Source organism: Choloepus didactylus, chromosome 5 (genome assembly GCF_015220235.1).
Source record: "Choloepus didactylus isolate mChoDid1 chromosome 5, mChoDid1.pri, whole genome shotgun sequence".
In the NCBI taxonomy this organism is placed as follows: Eukaryota; Metazoa; Chordata; class Mammalia; order Pilosa; family Megalonychidae; genus Choloepus; species Choloepus didactylus.
This window is the reverse complement of record NC_051311.1, coordinates 144,273,610-144,297,975: the sequence shown is the minus strand read 5'-3', so window position 1 is coordinate 144,297,975 and position 24,366 is coordinate 144,273,610. Positions and strand designations below refer to the sequence as shown.

The 24,366-nt window shown below is 42.7% G+C and overlaps 1 protein-coding gene across 6 annotated transcripts in view; it reads right to left on the bottom strand.

The window, feature by feature from the left end:
* The window catches only part of BMPER (BMP binding endothelial regulator), a 232,659-nt gene that overhangs the window by 40,074 nt on the left and 168,219 nt on the right, over positions 1–24,366 (bottom strand). For all 6 annotated transcript variants that reach the window (XM_037837058.1, XM_037837052.1, XM_037837053.1 and 3 more), the window contains one exon: positions 22,409–22,745. In XM_037837058.1, the coding sequence (XP_037692986.1) occupies positions 22,409–22,745 (337 nt within the window). The remainder of the gene's footprint in view (positions 1–22,408; positions 22,746–24,366) is intronic.

Genomic DNA, 24,366 nt, shown 5'->3' with positions numbered 1-24,366 from the left:
GTTAGGTACAACTCAATGGGGATGAAACTTCTGCCAATCATCTAGAATACCGAAAGAGTAAGCTACTGAGTCCCTGATTTCCCATTTGAAATTCCATGAAACAGCAGGAGAGTCCATAAAAGCTTAAGAAAAAAACATACTAAAAAGCTGTCTCTCCTCAATCATTTTCCAAGGAATTGCTAAGAGGACCATGTCACTGAAAGCTAATTTAAGGATCAATCTTCCTTACAGAAATCCCAACATTTCCTTTCCTTTCCTTGCTTTCAAAGCAGATTCAGCCATTCACCTTACAAGAAAACTACTGAACCAGAAGGACTTTTTCCCTTGGAAACATTTTAAGGGCAAAAGCAACCTTTATCTTTTCATAGAGGTTCTGTGTAAGTCTCTCTTGTACCCTAACCCAGAAGTTAATGATAGTCTCACCACTTTAAGATTGCTATTAATTGTTCCACTCTTAATTTTTCACACTCTTACTGATTATTCAATCTACGTGCATTTCTCACCCAGGTGGGAAAAGCTAAATTACACGTTTTTAAATTAAAGAAAGAAATCTAATCTGGATTAGGAAGAATAATTTTGGAGTTTGAGGCCAGCACCTTTGGCTCCCATAGGAAACCTCTGTCCCAGATGGAGCTCACCCTGACTCTCCATAGGACACAACTAAACTTTTCCACCCTAAATCCATTAGTACGGATTCTTCCAAATATCACAGGAACACACAGTATATAAAGTCTGAACGTACATACAATAGTGATGAGGAAAGTGACAAACATACTACTTCTGTGATTTCCAGACCAGCAGGCCAGCTGCTGTTCTCATCACTCCCTTCCTGAACCCTCCAGAGATTTTCCAATCTGGCATTAACCCTCCCTGCTGCACTAATCAAACCAAGCAGGAAACACATGCTAACCTGTGCACCCACTTTCCTTCTCTCCCTGCCACCCCACCCCCTCACTCCCAACAAATACAGCCACCAGGGGGTGGGGGAAGCAGGCCAGGGATGAGCAGACTGCAGGGAAGTTGTTGGAACCTGCTGGCCTGAGATGGGCAATTTGAGGTCATAGCTATTTGTGCTTGTAAAGCCAGGTGTCTTTTGCCCATGAGAAGACCAAAGATGATAAAAATGCAAACGGCAGAGCAGAGCCAATAGATCCGCAGCCAGCAAAGTCCACTGGATAGAAAGTGAGTGGAAACCATGACACACAGTTCAAATTCGGGTCACTGCTTCAGAAACCCATCAGAACCATGATTTCATTTGAAGGGCTTCTTGGGCATTGGAGGGATCTCACTGGATGATATTTTCCCCCTCACTGCAGAGTGGTTCTCAGCAAGATTCAACGTGACATTAAAGACCAGAAGGATGAAAAACAGCTCCTTCTCCAGGGGAAGGAAAGTTTGCAATGAATGAAAAGAAGCTAGACAGGTGGAGAAGAACTAACCCACTGTTATTAGTTTAACCTGGAAAAGTCCAATTTTCAAAGAAGGCTTTTAAGTGATGACACCTACAGGATCAATTAAATTAAAGCAAATGTATTTCTAAACTACCTTGGCATCATGCACCTGATATAGAAAAAGTCTTGATTCTGAGGTTAAAAGCATTACTAGTTCATCTTTGTACCCTGGCAACCTTACCAGTCCTGCCACATAGTAGGAACTAGGTAACTGAATATACTCAGCTGAACTGAAGTCGATTATCATTTATTTACTATGCCAGTCGAGAAACCTGAGAAAGGATGACAAATTAATAGGACAACTGATGGATGATCTGGAGAGTTGAGTCAAGTAGAAGTCCGTACTCTAATCCATTTCAAAATCACACTCCACACTCTCCCATGACTGCCCACTCTCTTGCAAGAAATGTTTTAGGCTCAGTTTAAGATTCGGCCCACCTGGTGATCCATGTTAGGACAGAAATTAGAACTATATATATAATTCTCAGGGGAGTATTTAATGTTTAGGAACATTAAAAAAAAATCCATGGAAAAAAAATTTTTTTAATTAAAAAAAAAAAATCCATGGGAGTAATCAGGGTCTTTTCCTTGCTCCAGACAACCAGGCATTTGACATCAGGAAAAAGCAGCTCCAAACACATGTGTGTTTCATGCTCTCTGAGTAAACACTCAAGAGAAAAAAAACCACAGAAACCATCTAGTCAGAAAAGTCCTCTCCTTTCTCCACTCTCACAACTGAGATCCCCACTAAAGGGAAACCCTAAAAGGACATTTAAGAATATGGAGCATCCACCCTTAAGTAAAGGAGTCAGTGGCAAATATATACTCCATATGTCACGCAACATATCATGATGCTTTTGTGCATTCCAAAGAACACGGGCTAGTAAGCTTGTGGGGAAGAGAATGCAGTGAAAGAAAATTAATGTGCAAGCTGGGGGAATTCTAGTATGACCTCAGGGGCAGCTCAGGTACTCCAGAAATAAACTGACTTCACATTTAGGGGACTGTTCAGGCCAGTTTACTCCACTGGGTCCACATATGCCTTCTGGGCTTACTCCAGGGCATATGCAAGGCCATTCACAATAAAGGAAAAATCAAGAGTGTACATCCTGCATTTAGGTCCACTATATCAGGACCAGTATATCATAAGGATGAATGGTTTCCATTTACTTTTTGTTACTATCCTTGTGGATAATTAGACTTGTAGAATCAGCACAGGCCTTTCATTGATACTTTGAGATCTCACAAAAATCTTAACAGATCCAGAATCCCTATCTGCAAAGTTTCTTTTTCTTTCTTTTTTTTTTTTTTTTTTTTAATTCCCTATCTCTCACTTTGGCAAATGGGTATATAGAATTATTTTAATTACAAGCATGTGTTGAGCATTTACTACCTGGCAGATTTTGTGCTAAGTGTTTTAAATATAGCATCTCTTGTAATAGTAACAAACATCTTAGGAAGTAGATGTTAGTATAATTTATACTTTATAGGTGATGAGATTAAGGCCTAGAATGTTTAAATAATTTTTCTAATGGCACACAGTGGGGGCAGAGGCAGGATGTAGGTCCAAATGATTCAACCATGAGGCCCTCACTTATAGCTATACACCCAACCTTGAGCACACCAAAGGGGTACTGAACCCCGTCTGTCAAACAGCTTCTCCCAGATGAGGGGCTTGGTATGACATAGAACAAACAGATGCTTCATTGGAAAAGCAATCTTAAAACATAGAGAACTACCCTAGATTTTTTTTAAGACCAGAGCACAGAAGAGAGGAGAAAAACACCTGGGCCTGAGTTGGTTTCACATTTCTATTTCACTTCCGAAAAAAAAAAAAACCCTAAATCTAAGTCCAAATTACATAACACACCAAATGGCTTACTTAGCCAGTTGCCTTTGTTCCAATGCAGTCCCTGGAGAATGTCAGCCAGGACTATGCTCAGAGGTTTGGCAGGAATGGTAAAGTCTTAGAGAATTATCATTCTAAGGTCCAGAGGACACAGTGACAAATTAGTTTGAGAATGCTGCTCAGTTAATGAGGTGTTTCAAATTGGCATCTCACAATAGAGACTAAGTACCCAATGGGCACCAGGGTGATAAAAGGGCTGCATGTTGAGTTGCCACACCCACTGCTTATGGATTCTAAAAACAAGAAATTCTATAAAGAAAAGATTTCTTCTAGTAATGATTAACCTCTCCTGCATCAAATCAGCTACACCAGCAGTAGTCTCCAGTGGAAGGAATCACATGCTAGGAGACATGAGATATCAGCATGGTACAGTTCTCAAGTGTTGATGCAGTCCCCAACTTCGTGGCAATTACAACTTGTAGTTGAGGGGATGAGAAGTAAGCTTGAGAAAGGACAAACAGCAACAAAGGATCTAAATTCTAACTACAGACCACAAGAAGCTACATAGCATGGTTAACAACCAAATCAATGGAATGTTCAATTCATGTAAGAGTTCAAAAAAAAAGAAAAAGTGTGTGTCTTTGGTAGACAGGGAAGACTTCAAAGTCATGAAATCTGAGTTGGAGATGGAAGGATGGGTAGGATTTGGAGAGGTGGGAAAGAAGATTCCAGGCAACGGGCCAGAAGCATGCCATGATCAAAACTGGTCAGTCTGGATGGACCAGAGGGTTTTGGAAATGGAGTGCTAGAGACTGAAGCGAACCTTGAATGCCAAGCTAAGGAATTTAGACTTGTCCTCTAAAAGAGGTTACATTTAAGGTTTCTGATGAGAGGACCAAAGAACTCAAAGCAGCATCTGAGCATGGAGCTCACCAGCCAGAGAGATCTGGGGGACAAGATGAAGTCTGGCCAAAGGGGACAGGTTAGGAATGTAAGGCAGTAGTGCAGACTGGAGGAGCTGAGGGCCTCAGACAGGATTTGTGAGTGAGCAAAGGAGAAAAAGCAAGCTACACTGCCATCTATGCACAGGGCAATGTACTTGCATAATTTACATTTGTTTTCTCATCGGGTTCTAACACCCAACCAGATATAACTCTCCTCCATCCTCAGGGAAGTTACCCAATCACAAAGCCAATAAATGGCAAGAAATGATGTATGCCTAATTCCTCATACAGGAAAAATCAATAGAGTCAGTAACTGATGGAAGAGGGTGTAAAAGGCGAAAAGGAGTAATTTATGCCTATAAGATTTTGAGCACAAAAGGCTAAAGATCTTTTCTAATAAAAATATGAACCCAACAAGAGCATGTGGGCAATGCAGGGTCCCCTTTCTGGGGTAGCTGTTTGCTCTGCCTCCAGCAGAACTACACAGATCACATTCTGTTTGTTCCCACCCAGGCTGCGAGAAGGCCCTGCTTTTGCATAAGCCTTGCACGCCGGTCTGGTGGCAGTAAGGTCAGGTCTGCAGGCCAAGAATCAGTAATGTCTTGGGGAAGATGGGCTTTGGAGCTGGCACCCTGGAGGCCTGACTATCGCTTCAATGTTTGTCTCCCTCTCCACGCCTGGGCCACCTTGGGCAGATGGCTCTGCAGTCCGACGGCTCCATTCCCCTAATTTATCAAAGGGCAGTAACGAGACATGTCTCGATATTCCTCTGGCTCAGGGGATATGTTCATTTGCATAAAATATAGTGTTCCCAATTAACATTGAAAAAATGAACCTTCTCACTTCAAGGAAAAATGGACACTTTGGAAAGGACATGACCATCTTTCTTAACTGAGACCGTGAAGTAAATATCTACTTTGTACTTTAAATTGTTGTTTCCTGGTCTATAAGTCAAAAAGGGACTAACTTCCTCACGGAGGAATCCACATAACAAAAAATATTTCATCTTTCTTTGGGAGGAAAAACAAAAAATAAACATGAATCATGAGTCAAAGATCAGACTGTTCTCATCACTGGTGAGTCCAGACATCCCTGATTGGCCCTCCATGGAGAACTTGGTTTCTAAGCATAAGTTTGATTGATTGTGACTGGTCTTCAGGTGCTTTCAGTTTTCCTCCAATGTCATCTACAGGCAGGAAGAACAAAACCCAGACTGAACCTGTCTGCTTAGACCTTTCCTAAAAAAGTCCAAATCAGGACAAGAAGGCGTAGGTAATTCCAATGGCATGCTTGCAGTCTGCTGCCAACCTCAGCAGACTTACGGGAATTCATTCGGAATTCACACAACATGATCACCTCGACAGCTCCCATCATGCCCGACAGGCCTCAAGTTGTCACTCTGGTGAGATGAGATTCACAAGCAGCAAGCCACTGGATTCTATTTAGCACATTCCTATGGAGGCAGGAACACATACACACTGTGCATACTGTATCACTCTCGTACTTACTCCCCACCAGAGACCAGGTGTACCTCGCTCCTTCACATGCAATTCGTGTTCCTAGCCATTCATTTCTACAGAGGAGGCAGTCCTAATAAAGATTAATCCAGAGGACAGATCTTTGAACAAAGGAAAGCAAATAAGGCTACATGGATGTAGTAAGGGACATCTTTAGGAATCCCACAGTCCTGAAAATGTGAAAGTGTCAACTGTCTCCATTCCCTTCTAACCTGAACTGGGTTTCTGAACATGCCCCATGCTGATATGTCAGGTTGGGAGATCCACGAAGGTGACATCTCATGTTCTTTCTCCTGCCCAGGCAATGGGCCAGCACAGAAGACATGCTTACCAGGGACAGTTGGGGGATAAAGCAGACCTGGGAGCAGAATTGTCCCAGCCCACTGTCTCCCTTCCCCGACCAATGTGCTCACTCCTACTGCAGCCCTAGAGGGAGACTGTTTATTTGGTTTAGGGTTGAATCCCATTTCTCTTTCTCGGAAGTGGTTCTAGAAATTCCCCTGAGAAAAAGAGAAATGGTCTCGAGCCTTGGCAAGTTTAATCCAGGTGTCCCAATGGAAAATGAGTATAAAAATGCCAAGATCCTAAAATAGGGATATGACTTGACAAGTCCCAGGGTTAAAGCGCCCTACAATCACTGTCACTCATCAAAGCTAGAGTTCAGTTCAGTGCAGCTCCCTGTGCCTCTGCTGATGTGCTGAGGTGCATGGAGAAGTGCAAGAAGATAAAAACATGAACAGCAAATGGCCTCTTCCCTCCAGGGTGTGTGTCCCTTTAGGGAAGCTGTCACATACAGGAATAATGGCGGTATTTCCAAGACCAAATGGAATTAGTGCATTGAACAGAATAACCAAAGCATTAGAGAAAAAGAGAAAGGGGGAAAATACATCAATTTTGATCAGAGAAAAGGCTAGAATTCTAGAAAGAAATGATCCTTAAATGGGACTAGACACTGGGATAAGCAGGGAAGAGCAGTCTCAGCAAATGATAGAGGCACATTCCTGGGAAAGCACCAAGTACCTTCAGAAGTTGCTAGACTGGCTGGAGTGCATGTAGGTAAAAACAAGCAAGTCACAAAACCTAACTTACAATCAGATGGCACGGGGCATTGAAGTCCATGCCAGGAGAGTGAACTTGATCTAATAAATAATATGGCATCACTTAGAGCTTCTGAGCACAGGAATAACATGCTAGGCTTCACGGCTGACCACGAGCACCACAGCTTCAGGACGAGCTCTGAGCCTCCGGGGTGAGCTTGACCTCTGGCGTCTGGTTCTCCTTGTTCATAGTTATTACTAGAGTCAGCCTCATGATTCATGCTCCTGAGGGTCCCAAGAGGCCTCCCCTTCCCAGCAGCCCTGCAGACCTGTAAACACGTTCTCCTGCTGCTACATCTGTATTTTTATCAGATCTACTATTTCATTCCTTCCTTTTCTTTGAAGAGAAGCTATTTAAAAAAAATCAAAGTGCTTCCAAAAGCTTTGGTGAGGAAAAATTCGATAGCAATTCCTTTTCCCCTCTGCCTTGAAGAGGAGGGAGAAATGCCTGAGCTTCAGGTTAATATGACAGCGAGGGGTTCAATCAGAGTTGGAATTTGGAGGAAAACAGTCTCACATCGGAAAGGAACTCACACTGAGAAGCAAGAGGCACTGACCAAAAGGTAAAGGGCAGTTGTGAGGGCCAAATTGCATCTCTCCAAAAAATATGTTCAAGTCCTACTCCCCGACACTTGTTAACATGACCTAATTTGGAAATAGGGTCGTTGCAGTTATAATCAAGTTAAGATGAGGTCATACCGAATTAGGGTGGGCCCTAAATCCAATGCAACCGGTGTCCTTATAAAAAGAGGGTATTGTGCACACAGAGACGGAGACACACAGGGAGAAGACGGCCATGTGAAGACAGAAGCAAGGAATGGAGTGATGCTGCCACAAGCCAAGGGACACCTGGGGCCACCAGAAGCTGGAAGAGGCCAGAGATGATTATGTCTAAGAGCCTTCAGAAAGAGCACAGCCCTGTCAACACCTTGATTTCAGATTTCTAGCCACCAGAACTGTGAGGCAATAGCAGTCTTTTGCTTCAAACCACCCAGTTTGTGGTGCTGCATTGTAGCAGCCCTGGGAGATTCATGGATCCCTTCCAGGATAGGATATTGAGTTTCAAAACATCTGGTTATGGGAATCATTTAGGGGAGGGAGCAAAAAGTGCCAGACCCATTTAGAGCCCCAAGCTGGATTTTCAGAAGTTGGATATTAACCGAGTATAATGGCACAGTTCAAATATTCTCTACATCCATGTTTATTCTATCACATTTCAAATCCCTGTTCCCAGATGTGCTGCTCATATCTCGGAGAAGTATCTCTACTTCTTCCTCAAATGAAACCCAAAGCCTTTCCCATGAACTGTATAGCCCAACATATCTGCCCCTCATCTTCTCCACTCTCCCTCTTCCTCCTTCTACCCCAGTTACGGTGTCTTTTGTTATTCCTCAAACTTCCAAGATCTCTACACTCTGTTTCCTCTACCTGGAAAGCATTCTTCCTAAATTTGAGCAGGGCTCCCTCCCTCCCTTCCTTCTGGTCTTAGGTCAGATGGCACCCATCCAAGAGACCTTCTTTGACCACATGATACAAAACAGCCCTACAGATGTTAACATCCTTTTCCATCTTCTCTCCCTGCTCTGAGTTTCTTTGTAGCACACAAACCACCTCATATACTATATATGTAGTTGGTTACTGCCTGTCATCCTCACCACTCCTCCAGTTTAAGAGTCAAAGCTTTGTTTTTATCACTGATATATCCCAGGAACCTAAAAGGGTGGCAGGTGTATAGATGTCATTCACTGGAAGTCAGTGACAGTTATTAAACAGGGATATAGCAAGGACGCTGAAGATGGGAGAAGTGGAAACATCCATTCTTTCATCTTCATGTAAAAGAGTACTGGAAATTCACCTTTGGGAGAATACCTCCCTCCCACTACCAGTCTATGTGATTAGGGTGGGCCGTGATTGGTCTATACCTGTGCCTCTCTAGGTGTGGTCCATGGACCCATAGCAACAGATCACCTGGAGACTTCTCAGAAATGCAAATTCTCAGACCCCACCAAAGACCTATTGAATCAAATTCTGGGTGTGAGGTCCAGCAACCTGTGTTTTAATAGGCCCTCCAGGGAATTCTGATGCCACTGAAGTTGGAGAACCACTCATCTAAATAATTGACTCATTTTATTTTCCAAACTATGGTGACTGATTCAGAGATGAACATGAGACGCAATCAGAAACAACGAGGTGCATAAGATTTGCAGAAATTTGCGGGGAAAGACTCTACATAGTTTAAGGCTATAACCAAGACGATTTGGTGTGTGTGTGTGTGTGTGTGTGTGTGTGTGTGTGTGTGTGTGTGTGTGTGTTTGGGGTGGGAAGTCCTGACTGAAAATACAGCCAACACAGAGAAAGCTGTGGCGAGAACTGGAGAAAGCACAAATCCCGGTCACCTAGTTTAAACCTTGAATCAAGCCACACATGAAGTGTAATCTGCCCTGGCTTTTCAGTTGCATGAGTCAATTTTCACAAATTAAACATTTCACAATTTAAAACTGCTTGATTTGGGTTTTCTTCATAGGCAACTGCAAGGAAAAGACTTTGTTAATACAAGGTTAGCAAGAATACATGTTCAGTTAAAATTAATCAAGCTAAACTTAGGAAACAGAAGATGTCATCAAAGTACTAAGCAAAAGTTAGGTTTGCACCTTGAGTCTTGGGCTCTTGCTGCTTTCTGAGTGGTCTGATTTCCCATCATCTGAGATATTCTGGTGTGGGAAAGGTCTTCTGTCCAGTGCTGTGGGTGATGCTAACACCAAGGGAACAAAAGGGCGACTTGATGGACCAGCAAGGCAGAGAATTAGTCACAATTATCAAGAACTGCAGGACAGAGCCCAGGAGTCAGAGAACAGAGAGAAGGGCAGACCAAATACTGAGACAGCTGGATCCCAGGGCTGACTTTCATTGACATTTTGTGGATCAAAGGATGAAGCAAACACAAATGACCTTACAACTCATAAATATAAGCTATTTCGCCCATTCATGGGTAATCGTCTTGCCCTATTTCTACATCATTGGTCACTTTAAAATAATTCTAAGTGACTTTCTATCTGATGTAAATAATGAAGAACAATGCCATGACTGAGAGGGGACCAGCTGAGATCAGGTGAAAATGACTTTTGGGGCAGTGTGACTGTGTGCCTTCAGCCCCCACGAAGCACGCATCACAGTTATACCTTAGAGCACAACTCCACTGTCTCACAGAACAGTTATCTGGACTCCTTTTCCCTGCATGGAAAAAAACTAGTGATGGCCCTATTAAAATGCACATGATTAAAAGCCTCAGTGTGCTACCAAGCCTTAAATGGAAGCATCTGGACGAAACTATTCAACAGTAATTCTAGACCAGAGTGGAAATGGGCCAGCCCAAACCAGTGCTGCTCAAACTCCTATGTGTATGCACATCAGGTGGGGATCTTGTTAAAACTGCAGATTCTCATTCAGTAGGTCTGGGGTAGGGCCTGAGGTTCTGCATTTCTAACAAGCTCCCAGTGCTGCTAGTCCAAGGATGGTACTTTGAAAAGCAAGGGTCTGAAACTCACGCCAGTGTAGTAAGAAATGTGTACTACAGAATGTGTGCAGGGAGTGTGTACATGGCTGGACATGTGTGTCTCTTGTGTGCACCCATGTGGGTGGGCAAATGTGTCCTCAATATTCCAGAGGTATCCCGAAAGGAAACATGGTTCTGACTCTGAGCACATCAGAGCAGGCAAAATCAACTGCAACAACAACTATTGGAACCTAAGACTACACTGCCCAAGAAATAACAGAATCAGGAATATGGAGTCCCTTTGAGGGCAAAGAGGAAACAACTTGAAAAAAATCTCCGTGTCTTATTATGAAAGGGATTTACCTTTAGGTGAAATATAATTTGGCCCATAATATGAATGAATCATTGACAAGTAAGATTCTGTGAAATGGACTTTATGTTCAGAGTATAACGCACACACACACACACACACAGGAGGTAGGATCCTCATGTTAAAAGACCTTCTTATATAATGGCAAACTTCCTACATAGCACACTTACACCATAGCATATACCTAGGTTTATTTGTGAGGACATCGGTTTTAATGTCTTCTTCAGTCACGAGACTGGAAACTCCATGAAGACAGATGTATCTTTTTCACACGCCACTGTAATCCTAACACATAGTACAGTGCCTGTCAGCATTAACAGGGCTCAAGAAATTTTTTTTTTGAACAAATGCAGGAAGAGAGAGTGGGAAGAAGAAATCAAGGGTTCTTAATCTTGTGTCCACTGACCCCCAGGCAGAGAATCCCCTGCTGTGTGAAAATGGATGTGTGCATTTTTCTGGAAAAAAGGTATCCATGGCCTGCCCAAAAGTTAAGAACCACTGAGTCAATAGCAGCACATCCATTGAAAATTTCTTAAGCAAAATGTGAACTAAAAATCAGTTTCCTACTTTAGAAACTGTTTTCAAGCAGTCCTTAAAAGCAAAAAAAAAGAAAAAAAAAGAAAAAGAAGATGACAATAGAAACACTTTGCAGGCACATGACATTAGAATTAAGAACTACCAGTTCCTTGCCAAACACAGCCTTCCTCACCAAGGTCAGGAATTGGCGTGTATTTTCTCTAGAATTAACACTGCAGACCAGCAAAGAAAATCAGTAGAAAATGGCCACCATTTTGAAATGAGTATTTTTCTTCATAAAAATCCAACAGGATGAAGATGTTATTCAAAATTCACCCATCTGAAACTACAGCATACTTCCAAAGCCTACACTGTTTTCCTTAGAAGAAAAAAATAATCTTCTAAAAGATTAAAAGTATCCTTCCAAAATAACAATAAATTGTAATACATGAAATATTCACCAAGCTCTAGTTTTTTAGCTCAGTTTAGAAAACAGAAAATTTGGGATCAGGGATAGGTTATGGGGAAGAACCGTTACCAGATTTTGGTGGGTATTGTTCAAAAGCACAAGCTGTGCGTCAGAGAGTTTTTTTTTCAAATCCTAGCTTGGCTTCTTTCTTGTCTGGAGACCTTGGGCAATATTCTGAACTCCTATAAGTTTAGTTTCCTCTTCCACACAAAGGCAATAGGTCACAAAGAATGCAGGTAAAAAATACCCTTATCTTAAGGGGTGAGACATAGTAGGCACCCAAAAACATAAGCCCTTATTATTGTCATCATCATTTTTAATACATATTATTAATGTCATTTGCAGAGTGCCAAGCACACAACACATGTTCAATAAACGCTAGCTAGCATGATTGTCACTACCACATGCAATGTACTGACTTCAGGAATACAGCTCTCTGTTTTCAGTCAACATCTGACTTTTTTTTTTTTTTCTCCTGAAGTAAATAGTGATCTCAGATTTCCTCCAGTCTTTATTCAGGTCAATAAATCCTAACAGTGTCCACAAAAATACAGGTCAGTATCTGCTTAATATCTTCCCTTCCCAGCTTTGATCACAAAGACAAAATGAAGACTCCAATTTCCTGGCTTCCTTTTCACATGGAAAAGCTTTCAGGAGTTCAGAAAGGCCTTCTGGCCCATATTCTTTGAGCAGCTCAAATGTATCCTACCTTGGTGCTCACACATGGGCCATTTGTTTGGACTACGATGAAGAAACCAGCTCGCGTGCACTCCCCGTTTATCAAAACTCCAAACGCTAGGTAAGACCATAAACATCGTAAAGAACAGCTCTTTCATGTTAAAAGTATTATTAATTCCAGTATCTTCACTAGATTTCCCTGTTTCCTTGCAAAGCATTTATTCTTCTACTCTTGGTGCCCATTGACCAAGCTCTTTAAAAACCCGAAGCCAGTAAAAAGGAAGCAGATTTTTACAGATACATCCTGTTGGCCGTTTGGGGGTGCAGGCCTGGCCTCCTGGCTGGGAACCTCTGCATCCTGAGCGCGGGGGAGGAGAGAGCTTTGGGCAGCTCTGCCTCTCTCAGGAATACTGGGCTCTGTTTCTGCCCGGCAACAAAGCCGCACTGTATCCAATATATTCTGCTCCCTCACTTGCAGGGTCCTGCGTAATTCATCTAAACGTCACCAGGGTGGTTCTCTTGGCCAAGCTCTCTGTGTAAAGCCTCTCGGCCTTGACTCCAGATTGTAATCTGACTTCACAAGTGACCCAGCGGGGCAAGTCTAGTACTTCCTCTGGGCCTGACTTTTATGAAGGAGGAGGTAGTAAGTCCAGGACCCTTTCATTTACAAAACAGATGTAGAAAGATCTACTTTGATGCCAGTACTTTAAAGTCCACACCATGAAAATGCCACTGAGCTTCAATTACACTTTGGTCTGAGTGGGCCTAAGCTGAGCCTCTCAAGCCCCTTTTCCCTTCACCCATGCACTTGTTCTGTGTTCTGCTTGCCCCTAACATTTGGAGGTCAGTTGACTGTTCAGTTGACTATTCAAGAGTAAAAGAAACCCAAGGCCCATCAGTCAAAAAAGATCTTTGAATGGACAAAGTCTCAGGGAATTAAGTCCTCCCAAGGAACCTGGAAGTGGTTCTCTTTTGTAATCCCTTCTCCTGGTAGAGTGGGTCTCAACATGTGGTCCCTGATCCCCAGCATCACCTGAGAGCTTGTTAGAAATAAAAATTCTTAGGCCCCTCCACAGACCTACTGATTCTACTACTAGGCAATGCTGATTCATGCTAAACTTTGAGGAGCACTACCTAATGCAGGGAATATATAATAAAAACAATGTTTGGGAAATGAATGAATGAATGATGAATAAATGAAGCCTTTGGAGTGTTACTGAATCACTGCTCAGTATAACCTTCTCCTAGTTAATGGCTGAAAGACACTTCAGAGTGTCCCCTTTTGCACTTGGCTCACTGTCCTCACGACTCGTAGTTCCAGACACTGCCCGGTGGAATATCCTTTCATTAGCTGTCTCTTCCAAGCTCTGGGTAGCCTCCAGGACTTTGAACTTGCAATCACTTATGGCTGGAAAGGTTTCCCTCTGTTCTTTTCCCCCACCCCTGATTCCTCCTTTTGTCCAGCTAAATCCTTTTGATTTCAATTTGGAAATCACCTGTCCCAGAAAACCATCCCCTGACAGCATCCTATACATGCTTTATAAGAAAACATATCCCTCCCCTCCATCTTTGTTTTCTAGAGCTGCTGTACCAAAGTACCAAAAACTGAGTGGCTTAAAACCATAGAAATTCATTGTCTCACAGTCCTGAAGGCTAGGGCCTGAAATTAATGTCGACAAGGTCATGTCCCCCCTGAAGGCTGTAGGAGTGGGTCCCTCCTTGCCCCACCCTACCTTCTGGTGTTGGCCGGCAATCCTTGGTGTTCATGCCTCGTGACTGCCTTTCTCCACCCTCCATCCTCATGTGCCCTTCTCCCTAGTGTCAGTCTGTCCTATTGCCCCAATTCCCCTCTTCCTGTAAGGACATGAGTCATACTGGATGAGGACCCACTGTGATCCAGTGTGGCCTCATCTTAACTAATCACATCTTTAGAAACTGTATTTCTTAACAGGTCTCATTCATGGTTCCAGGGGTTAGGACTTGACATAGCTTTTTGGGAGACACAGTTCAATCCACAACATCTCTCTATCTACATCCTGGTCACTCATCTTCCTCCTCCACCAGCCTGGACCACAGGACCTGTGAGCAGGACTTGGTGGTCTCCCAGCCCCAGCACACTGAGCCGTGCCTGGTTTAATTGTCTGATCAATCAATCAGCTGTGACTATAAAAGCGTCTACATCCTCTTTTACAGTAGATAATACATACCTGTTTATATATACTATTGGTTCAGTTCACTGACTCCTAGAAATGAATAATTGACCATTAGCCTCGAAAAGAGATCTGAGAATACAAGAATGAGTCTTTTTTAAAGAATTTTTTTTAGACCTACACACTCCTGAATATCTGATCCCTGGCAGGACCCCCTGCCTGTGTGAAAGCCTGAGGATGCAAGTGCCATGGACAGTGCAACACCCCTACTGCTCCTTTACTTGCCAGGTCAGAAGAAAACTGAGATGAATATTAGATTTCCATATAAACAGGGAACAGTGTGTAGGAGCATCCAGGAATGCAAACACCTCCCGTCCTATTTCATATTTGCACATTTCCCACAGATTTGCATTTCTGCCAGGTTGACTGGGAAACGGTCAGAGTCCTGACCCCACTACAACCCTGAACCTCAGCAACGGAAGCTGTGACACTGCTCCCAGCACACACAGGGACCAGCGTGCCTCTCTGACAAGCCCGCAGCACTGCCCTGCTGTGGTTTCACTGAGGCACAAAGCTTGACGTATCAAAGACCTGGCCAGACTGCACTGGGGTCTGCACGGAGTCTGATCTGAACCAGCCCACACGGGGCCCATCTCTGGGGACACTCGGCCCCAGATACCCCTCGTGGCGAGGGGTTCCGGCACCGACTGAGTATCCAGAAACCATGGGGTCAGTCCGTCTTCATGCAGACCACATACAGCTTGCTAGTGACGTGGCCAGCAGAAGTGGATTCTTCAATCACACTCCATCTGGGTTTGGCAAGGAAACCTTATCCATCCTTATGAGCAACCTCATGAATGTGGGGTGATGATATTATCTCTAGTTCATAATGAAACAATGAAGTTCAAAGGTGTTATATCCCTTTTTCATGGACACAGTCACTTAATCCCCAACTTGTTCCAGAGAGAATATAAGTCAGCTAACCAAACTATATAGAGAATGAAATTACATGAAAATTTAGTGAATGAGGAAAACAGGGAAGATAAAAATGAAAACAGAATTGAGATTACTTTAAAACAAAAAATCATGTCCTGAATTTCTGTACCTTTGATAGAAGTAGGTCTCACAAACTTGGCTCTGAGCTGTCTAGTAACACTGGGAAGGGGGGAAATGTAGTCCATATTCTCATAGCAATGGGGTCATTCCTTTCACCATCCCCTTTCTCACGTGGGACCCAGTTGTCACCCGGTGAGCAAAGCTGACCAACGGCATGTGACTTGCAAATGGCAGAGCTCAGAATTAGCCCAGTAGTCTGGCTCCAAAGTGTGCCTGACGGCGATGCCATGTTCATGCCCATCACTTTCTAAAAGCATCGGCCATGCCAGCTTCCTTTCTGGTCTTCCAACAGGCTATACCCTTTCCAGCATCACAGCTTGCTGATAGCCCTGCCCAAGACAGGCCTCTTCACCAGCTCTCCATATGTACAGCCAGCTCCACACCCCACACACAGGTTCCACTCGGATGAGATCTCAGGAAGGCTTTTCCCCGCCACTTGATCAGTCAGCCACCCTGGTTTCACTGTCACATCACCCTGTATGTTTCCTCCACAGCTCCTTCCAGTGGGAAATGACCTTGTTTCTTACTCACAGCCATCTGTCCGCCCTCGAACTGGGTCCTCCGAAGGTGGAGCTTCTGTCTCTGTCGTTCACCCTGAATCACCACCCTGCAACAGTACCTGGCACAGACTGAGCAGACATGCAAGGACGTTTGTAAAATGAAGAAATGGATTAAATCATTAATAAAGTCCTCCTCCAAAAGCTCACGGCGAAGGCAGGATATTAAAAAAATCTGAGTGGACAGTGATGGAATCTGATAGCAGGCTGGTGACCCTTGACGAGTTCTGTGACAGAGGCTTGGAGACTAAGGGCTCCTGGCTGCCCAGGCCACACGGGGAGGGCATGGGGGTGGTGCTGGGGTGAGCGTGTTCACCGCTCCGTGTCTCGATCAGCTCAACAGTAAAATGAGGAAAGCACTACCCATGTCAGCTTTGCTCTCATGCATAAGGGCTTTATAACCATAGATAATGAAAATATAATAAAGCTACACTCCACTGCCTCCTGCTTACTAAGAAGTAATCAAGAAGTCCCCTAAGCAGCCTAGAGATAAGCTACAAAATAATTAGTGTTTTACCTGCTACAGTGACACTCATTCAAATCTGTGTTCAAAAGCCTCAACTAATTGCCTCTGCAAATGCAATTTCTGAGGAGAAAAAACTGCAAGATTCTAAGGAGTTTATATTTTAAAATGAACTCAAAAATAAAATCAAACTGAAATTGCATTTAACCGTGAACCAGGAAGGTTAATCTATCTGTTAAGACTGGTAACAGTTTTCTTTCTTTCATCTTCTTCAAAGGATAGTATTTGTCTCCTTTTGATGGGAGAAATTAAACATGAGAGGATTTCAGACATGGATAAAATGATGTTCAAGTGTCATCATACCTTTCTTCATCCTTCAGCCCCAAGAAAACACGATTAAACAGGAACGGCCCTTCTCAGCTGAAATCCTGGCAATTTAAGGCCTTTCTCTCAGGTCACTTTGATGAATCAAACAGGGAAGATTCTACTTGTGGCTTGGTGGAGAGGAATGAATGAAAGGGTCAGGGTGAAGCCACCATCCAGCTTTGGTTCCACCCTGGCTGGATGCTCAGAGCCAATGACAAGAAAGGATGTAACCCCTCCCTGAGGAGGCTGAGTGGCCGGAGCAGCGGACAAGTTGGCCTCGGCAAGATCCTGTACGAGGTCTGCTGTTTGTGCCACAAGGACAGGAGGCTAATTTGAGGTCCTAAGATCAACCGAGAGAGGCTCGGTCAGAAATATCTACAAATAAAAGTATTGCACAGGAAGACAGTAAGGTCAAACCTGAGCTGAGGGAAAGAGGAGGATGTGTGTATCCAAGTGCCTTATAAGTGAGCTGAGACTGGGCAGAGGTAGATTTAGAGGAGTCAGCTTGTCTGCCACTGGCTGTCATAGAAGAGTGAGATTCAGACAGAGTAAGTGCTGAAAGTTCTTAGAGCCCCAAGGAGAACCAGAGGCTTGGCTTGCTCTGACCACTCTATTCCCTAAAAGGACACAGACATGTGCACACCTTGGCTCTAAGTGTATAATCAAGCGTGGGGATAAAATTCTAGGATGCAACTGTAACTATGGGCAGCAGAAGTCACGAATTGATCAGGGAGGATAAGGATGAAAGACAAGCTAGGAAGAAAGAGAACTATTTTTTGAGAGCACATCTTGCAGGGGAGATACTGGGTGAAATCCAAAAAGACCAAAGAACACATTCCCCACCCCGCAATGAACCTAGAATCTATCACAGGACAGAGGCAATAGCAGTGCAACATTGTACAAGAGTTAAATGATGTTAAACACAATCAGCATATCTAAGAAACTAAATAAAGATAACATTTACAGAGGCCTGGAATAGAACTTGAGTGGTACCTTTAACTTAACTCAGTGTAGAAAATGTTTGGGGAATGGCATGGACAGAGACCCAGAGCCGTGAATGTATTTTGTGCATTTAGACACAGTGGAAAGAGTGGTCTAGAACATAATTTTCAAATAAAAGTTCTAAAAATGGAGGGAGCTCATTAGTCGGGAGAACATTTTGAATTTTTAAGCCCACAGCTGAAATTGAATAGACGGAAACAGCTGAGTTGTCTACTGCCACCTGGTGGCAGCATACCTTAATTATACTTTCAGGGTGACTAATCCTAAAAGCTGAGTCTACCAAAGGGAAAATAAAAAGCAAGTCCTATAATGTTACACTTTAAAATGAACATCTCATTTGATTTAGAGACCTAGTTCTAGTGGCAATTCAAGACAAGTCATTAAAATATTTAAATAAAAAATGTTCCAAGCATGTTCATCTATGAAGCAAGGGCAGATTGACTTGATTTTAATTCTAGAATAGCAGTCAATTTTATATGATTTTTTCCGTACACAAAAACACACACAGACATAAAGTCTGTACTCCTTGCCTATGTCTCTTCTCTTGATTTATAATAAATTATTTGTTTCCTTCATAGAAAAGCACAAAGAGGATCATCCACAAAGTGTGTGATCTTTCCCTGGAGAGAAGGCATGGGAAGTCCCAGGCCTCCAGTATATCCAACACCCTTGTCCTGTCAGAGTTCCATTTGTTCTCCTGTGCTACCTCCCATCTCCTGGCTCCTCGTACCTCAGCAGGAAAGGAGACATGTGTGAATCCTCTGGCATTACTTCAATTCCTTACAGCTGTAACAACCACTGCATGGAAAGAAGAGAATATTTCCTAGACTGGGAATCCCCAGATACTTTTCCAATCCAAACAAGCGAACAGAATTTTCACTCTGGTGAATTATACCCCATTAAGGAGAGTGGAGGGACGAAAACCGTCCTGGGATGATTGTGGTCTGTAAATGCCTGGGCTTTATTATAGTTCATATTCATTTTTCTGACTCCTCTGAAATGTGGTCCTGCCAGGACTTAAAGTCCTGCTTTGCTGGCAGGTTACACGTACTTGCAACTGTTTCATCCAAGATGGGGCTGAGGTAGGATACAAAGCCCATCGCTGTTCTTTCCTAGGCGCAAAGCTTGCCAGGTCTTTTCTTTCCCCAGTTTGGTCCAAGCTACCCCACCCCTTCCCCTCTCCCCTCCTCTCTCTGTGTCCCAGGCAGCCTGAGCTGGCCTGAGTTGCCAGTAGGGAGATGGATTTGATGGATCAAGAGGGAGCCTTTGGGATGGGGGTCTGCCTGTTCTGCTTGGATTTCTCAATTGCCAACCAAGACACAAATGCAGAAGGTGGCATGAGATTATAGAGGGAGATGACAATAAGAAAATGAGAAAAGAGAAGTGAACACATTCAACACTTTCCCCCGGGGAAGCCTACGTTTGAATCCAAATATAATTCAAATGATTTTACATTGATTTCTCATAGTATGCTGCAGTTCTAGCTACAGGGAATTTCACCACAACTTTCCAGTGAAGGATAATGCAAAAAATTATTCAAGGGAATTATCTAATTTAAGAACAAGTCTATTAGCAAAGGTAAGACATAAGACATGTTAACAGTGAACAGTTAAAACTTTTATATGATTAGTAATTGAATTATTTTGCACATAACATTTTCAATTAGTTAATTAAAGCAAATAAAGATGATCACAAAGATTTTAATCAAATATTACATTTTAATGCCAAATGAAGCCATGATGGGTGGAATTGATTTGTGAATTAAAAAATTAGCAAACAGAAAAAAGTTTCCCAAAGTTAAAAAAAAAAAATCTGGATTAATAGGCAGTCATTTCTTATTATTTATGAAGTAGAAGTTTTTCAAGTGTTTAGACAATGGGCAGTTTACTATTGAAAACGTTAATCTGGATATAGGACCAAAATAAAGTAGGAGTTTATAAAACCTAGATATTTCGAAAGGAAACTCTAATTCAGAGAAATAAGAATTAATATTTTGACCCTATAAAAAGAGCTCATAATATAACTGGCCCTATGGAATTTGTCATAGGAAGGAAGGAAACCTAAAACAGGTAACATTTCCTTAGAGAAATACCCCTTTGCTCTCTCCCTTCTCTGTGTTACAAACACAGTGGTTCCTGGAAAATTGCATTTCTATGTTATTCCACTTTGTACTTCATCCTTCAAGGAAGATACAAGATATTTCTTTGGAGGATGAGGGGCAAAATAGAAGGAATTGAATTCTAATATAATTTATGTATATACTCTTCCACGGTATCAAGGCAACTCTCATTAGTCCTGTAATGACTTGTGTCCTGTTCTCTGAATCTCAGTGCACAAACATCCCAGGAGTGTTTTCATGAGCTACACAGACTCGGTGCCTGGGCCCCTTGCAGATCAGCCAGCCTTCATCGGGCTGTTGTAGCTGCTACAGCACCTTTAAAGAGCCAAAGGATTTTAGAAGATTGGCCATGGAAGGATCACCATTCTCTTTATTCATGTATGTCAGAGTCATTTCTCACGACTCCTGCCAAGGTGCTCATCATATTCCTGCTTGGAATCCAGGGATCATGACACTAAATAAATCACAGAAGGCAAAAGAAATAAAAATTTGCAAAAATAAATAAATAAGTCTAATCTCTGCAGGCCTTTCCAATTCTTATTTTCAACACATCCCTTTGAAACCAAATGTGGATGCTGCTGGGGCCTGGGAAAAGCACAGCCTTTCCATCTTTTCAAGGCAGAGAACAGTCTAATCCAAAGGCACAATTGAGATGGGGGAACCTCTAAAAGAGGCCTTACTTTTGCTAATTATTTAATTAATAGTAGAAAAATAATAGCAGTCAACTATTATACAGCAATTACTATGTGCAGGTGCTATGTTCATAATCTCATTGAACCCAAATGACATTTTGAGGTAGGAGATTTTATTATGCCCATTTCATAGATAAGGAAACTGAGGTTTAAAGAACTAGGTGATTGTTCAATGTCATAGAGTTGGGCTGAAGTTTTAGTCCTGCGAGATTACAAAGCTCTTAATTGCTATGCTCTACTGCTTCCCATCTGACCTTCAAGTGATGGACATTAGATTCCAAATAGTCTGTTCACTCTGTCCAGCTGTGTAATTCACACCCAAATCTTACATTAAGATCACTCAGTTTCAATAGACAAGAGGTGGAGTCAGCTAGAGGGTGGTGCATGGAGGATAAAGATGGGAACCCAGAGAATTCAAATCATTAACAGGAAAATGGCTTGAAGGAGTGAAATGTATGACTGGGACCCAAATGGTTTGGCAGATGCAGCCATGCTCAGGGATTCGTGATGACAGGGACAGTCTTTTTTCCATCCCACTTTGAGCTGCCTTTATAGAAATTTATCTTTTATGTCCAAAGATCAAATTAAAAAAAAAAAAGATCACATTTAATGAGACCTAGGGAAATAAACTGGTGGCAATTAAAGAGTAAAAATAACCTCTCTGTGGCTTCAGACCACAGGAGTTTTCTAATTTTAAGAGACACAGGCAAATCACTTAAACAAGGCCATTTGGGCTGTGTTCATCTCGTATTTCCTCCCACACCCATGGTGGTTAAAGTTATAGACAGCCGGTGGCTCTTGAACCCATGGAATTGTGCAGTAAATGGAAGTAAATCCAGCCCAAACATCAATTCATAAATGCGATCTTACAGCCTGCAAGTTAGATCCAAGTTTCCTTTATAAGCAGCTGCTTTGTGTACAATGGGGGTTAATCAGATTTAAAAAAGGTCACAGAATTCCTAATCTTAATGAATGATCTTCTTTCCTTAGTCCACAAGCCCTGTTGCTGCTCTCCTCTGACTCTCCACACAGAAGTCTTATAGTTGGCCAACAGCCAAGAAATCCTCACTTCACTTCCCTGTTTTCCAGGTGTAGATGTGGTTTGGGCTAGACCATGAGGCAGACAGGAACACTTCCTCCAACCTAGAAAACTGAGCTCACTTAAAAAGGCAGCCATGCTAATTTGGTAATCCATTTTAGGGAATCACCTCTGCCCTATACACTGTCAAGTTTAGGCCAGCATTTGGAAGGTCCTCTCAGTCTTAAAGCATATCTCTGGAAAAATCCTAGGATCTCACCAGCTTCCCAATGAACCTAAAGATGCATGCAAACATGTATCATCTACAGGAGATACCTCTGAAATACTTCCCAGAATTTCATAATTTGGGACATAACATGGGTCCATTATAAGATGAGATTTTCTGCTGAAGAGAAAGAAGTGTGAGTGTTTGCACTGTGCTTTGGGGGCCCTTGTTTTGCACACTAAGAGATTTGAGACACTCTGTTTCAGGTCAAGTCTATCCTTTTTCTGTAACCCAAACCCATGCCCTAGAACTTACCGGTAGAAAGTGGCGTAGTCCACAGTCGAGTGGCAGGTCTGAAACTCCCAGGATTTGAGCTTCTGGCATTCTCGATGAGCTCGGAGCTTTACCTTCACTGTCCCCTGACACAGTTCAGGCACTGGTTTCCTCTGGGGTCTATTGCAGAACTCATTGGATTCCACCCTCCAGGACTCAGCAAAGTCATGCACATCAAACTTGAAGTTTCCATCTCCACCAATTAAGTCATCACGCTTATGCCCATTGTAGTTGCCGCAGAGACCACAGAGTTTGCCCTTGAGATGGGGGGCAGCCATGACTTCTACAAAACTGTCTCCATCCCAAGATATTTCCAAACCTAGAGGAAAAGGACAGGAAAAGGGCATCAGCCACTCCTGAATCCACCAATAACTCCCAAATGTACGCATTCTTATATACTACATATGACCATCCATGTACAAGAAACTCCAAGGGTCTGTCCAAATTCTTGATTACCTTCTAATTTAATGATACTGAATGTTGTATGAAATTACATGAATTACTCACTTGTTGGGGTTTAAAAATTCTAAACGATATAGTTTTGTCCCAAAATGATGTCTTATGTAATCAACCTGAGTTGACCTATGACTACTATTTGACCGTGTTACTCTGGGGTTTATACTTCTCCTCTTGCCTAGAATAACTGTGGTGGTCCAAATGATGTCTTCATTTACCAGTGACTACCACAATATGGAAATAAAAAGACAGCAAACATGATAATTTTTTTATGTGATTTCTTCTTCATCGCAAAATTCTCCCATATAATCTTATCAAATACCAGAAAAAATTCCAAATTATTTGCTATAATGAGAGTGTTGTATAACTTCTAGATACATTCTCTTCAAAGACAGCATTCATATAAAGGAAAATATTTGCTCCCTCATTATGTTACAGTCATTCCCGAGTCATGAAAGACCGTTTAAAAAATGCTTCTCAGGGTTGAGCTGGTATGAAACCTTTCTAACGTTGGCAGCCCTAGACTGGGGCCACCATACCTAGCTTCTCACAAGCTTAAACACTTGAGAAGGCACAGGAAGCAATCCAGGTGGCATGGAGAAGTTCCTCCTGGGCATTTGCCAGCAGGCCAGTGCCATTTTCTTCATTAGGTAACTTCTTCACTCCAGAAGATGAAGAACACAGACTCCTTTTGGTTTGCTGAACTGACCACCTGAAGAGTTGGACTGTTTCCCTGAGAACATTCATATTTCTCAGACATGCTGCCCCAAGGCTTTCAGGAGCCATTCTAGCCACTGGCTCCACTGATTGGTGGAATTTCTATGTCAAGTGAAGGACATCCAGGTTATGCTGTCACAGCACAGATCAGTCTGACCAAAAGGTCAAGAATTGCTTTCATAGCTTCCCTGATGCTGTATGTGGAGAAACTGTCCAAGAGAGAAAGGGGAGGGCTTCACAAAAAGTCTTTTGAAGTTCAACCCAAAGCAAGGGCATACACTGCTCTATAAAGTTTCTCTTTATGTTTCAAGTGTGTTGGAAGTTTTTCTTGCAGTTCTTCTGATAATACCCTAGCAGTTCCCGAGCCCCCAGTGAACTACATACGAGTGAATGAAGAAGAGCCTGTGAAACGAACACCAGAGGACTGTCTACAGCTATTCAGTGTGCGTTTCCACCATTGGACTTCTCCTTAGTCACTGCCACTGTCTCCTAAGAGTAGCAACCCACAGAGAAAGTCTCTTTTTAACAGAAAGGTCTCTGCTCCCCATATGTGTGTGTTTTAACCTTACCTGTTGGATTTCTGACAAAAACTAGTCTTGCATATTGCTTGTTCTGAACCTCTGGAAAGAGCAACAAAACATTCCTCCCCAAAGGATTTGCCTTTGTTCCTGAAAGCTCAAGATCAGGCTGAAGAGCAAACGTTCAGAAGTTGGGGCTGTGGGACATGACTCCCAGGGATGAGCCTGGACCCAGCATCATGGGATTGA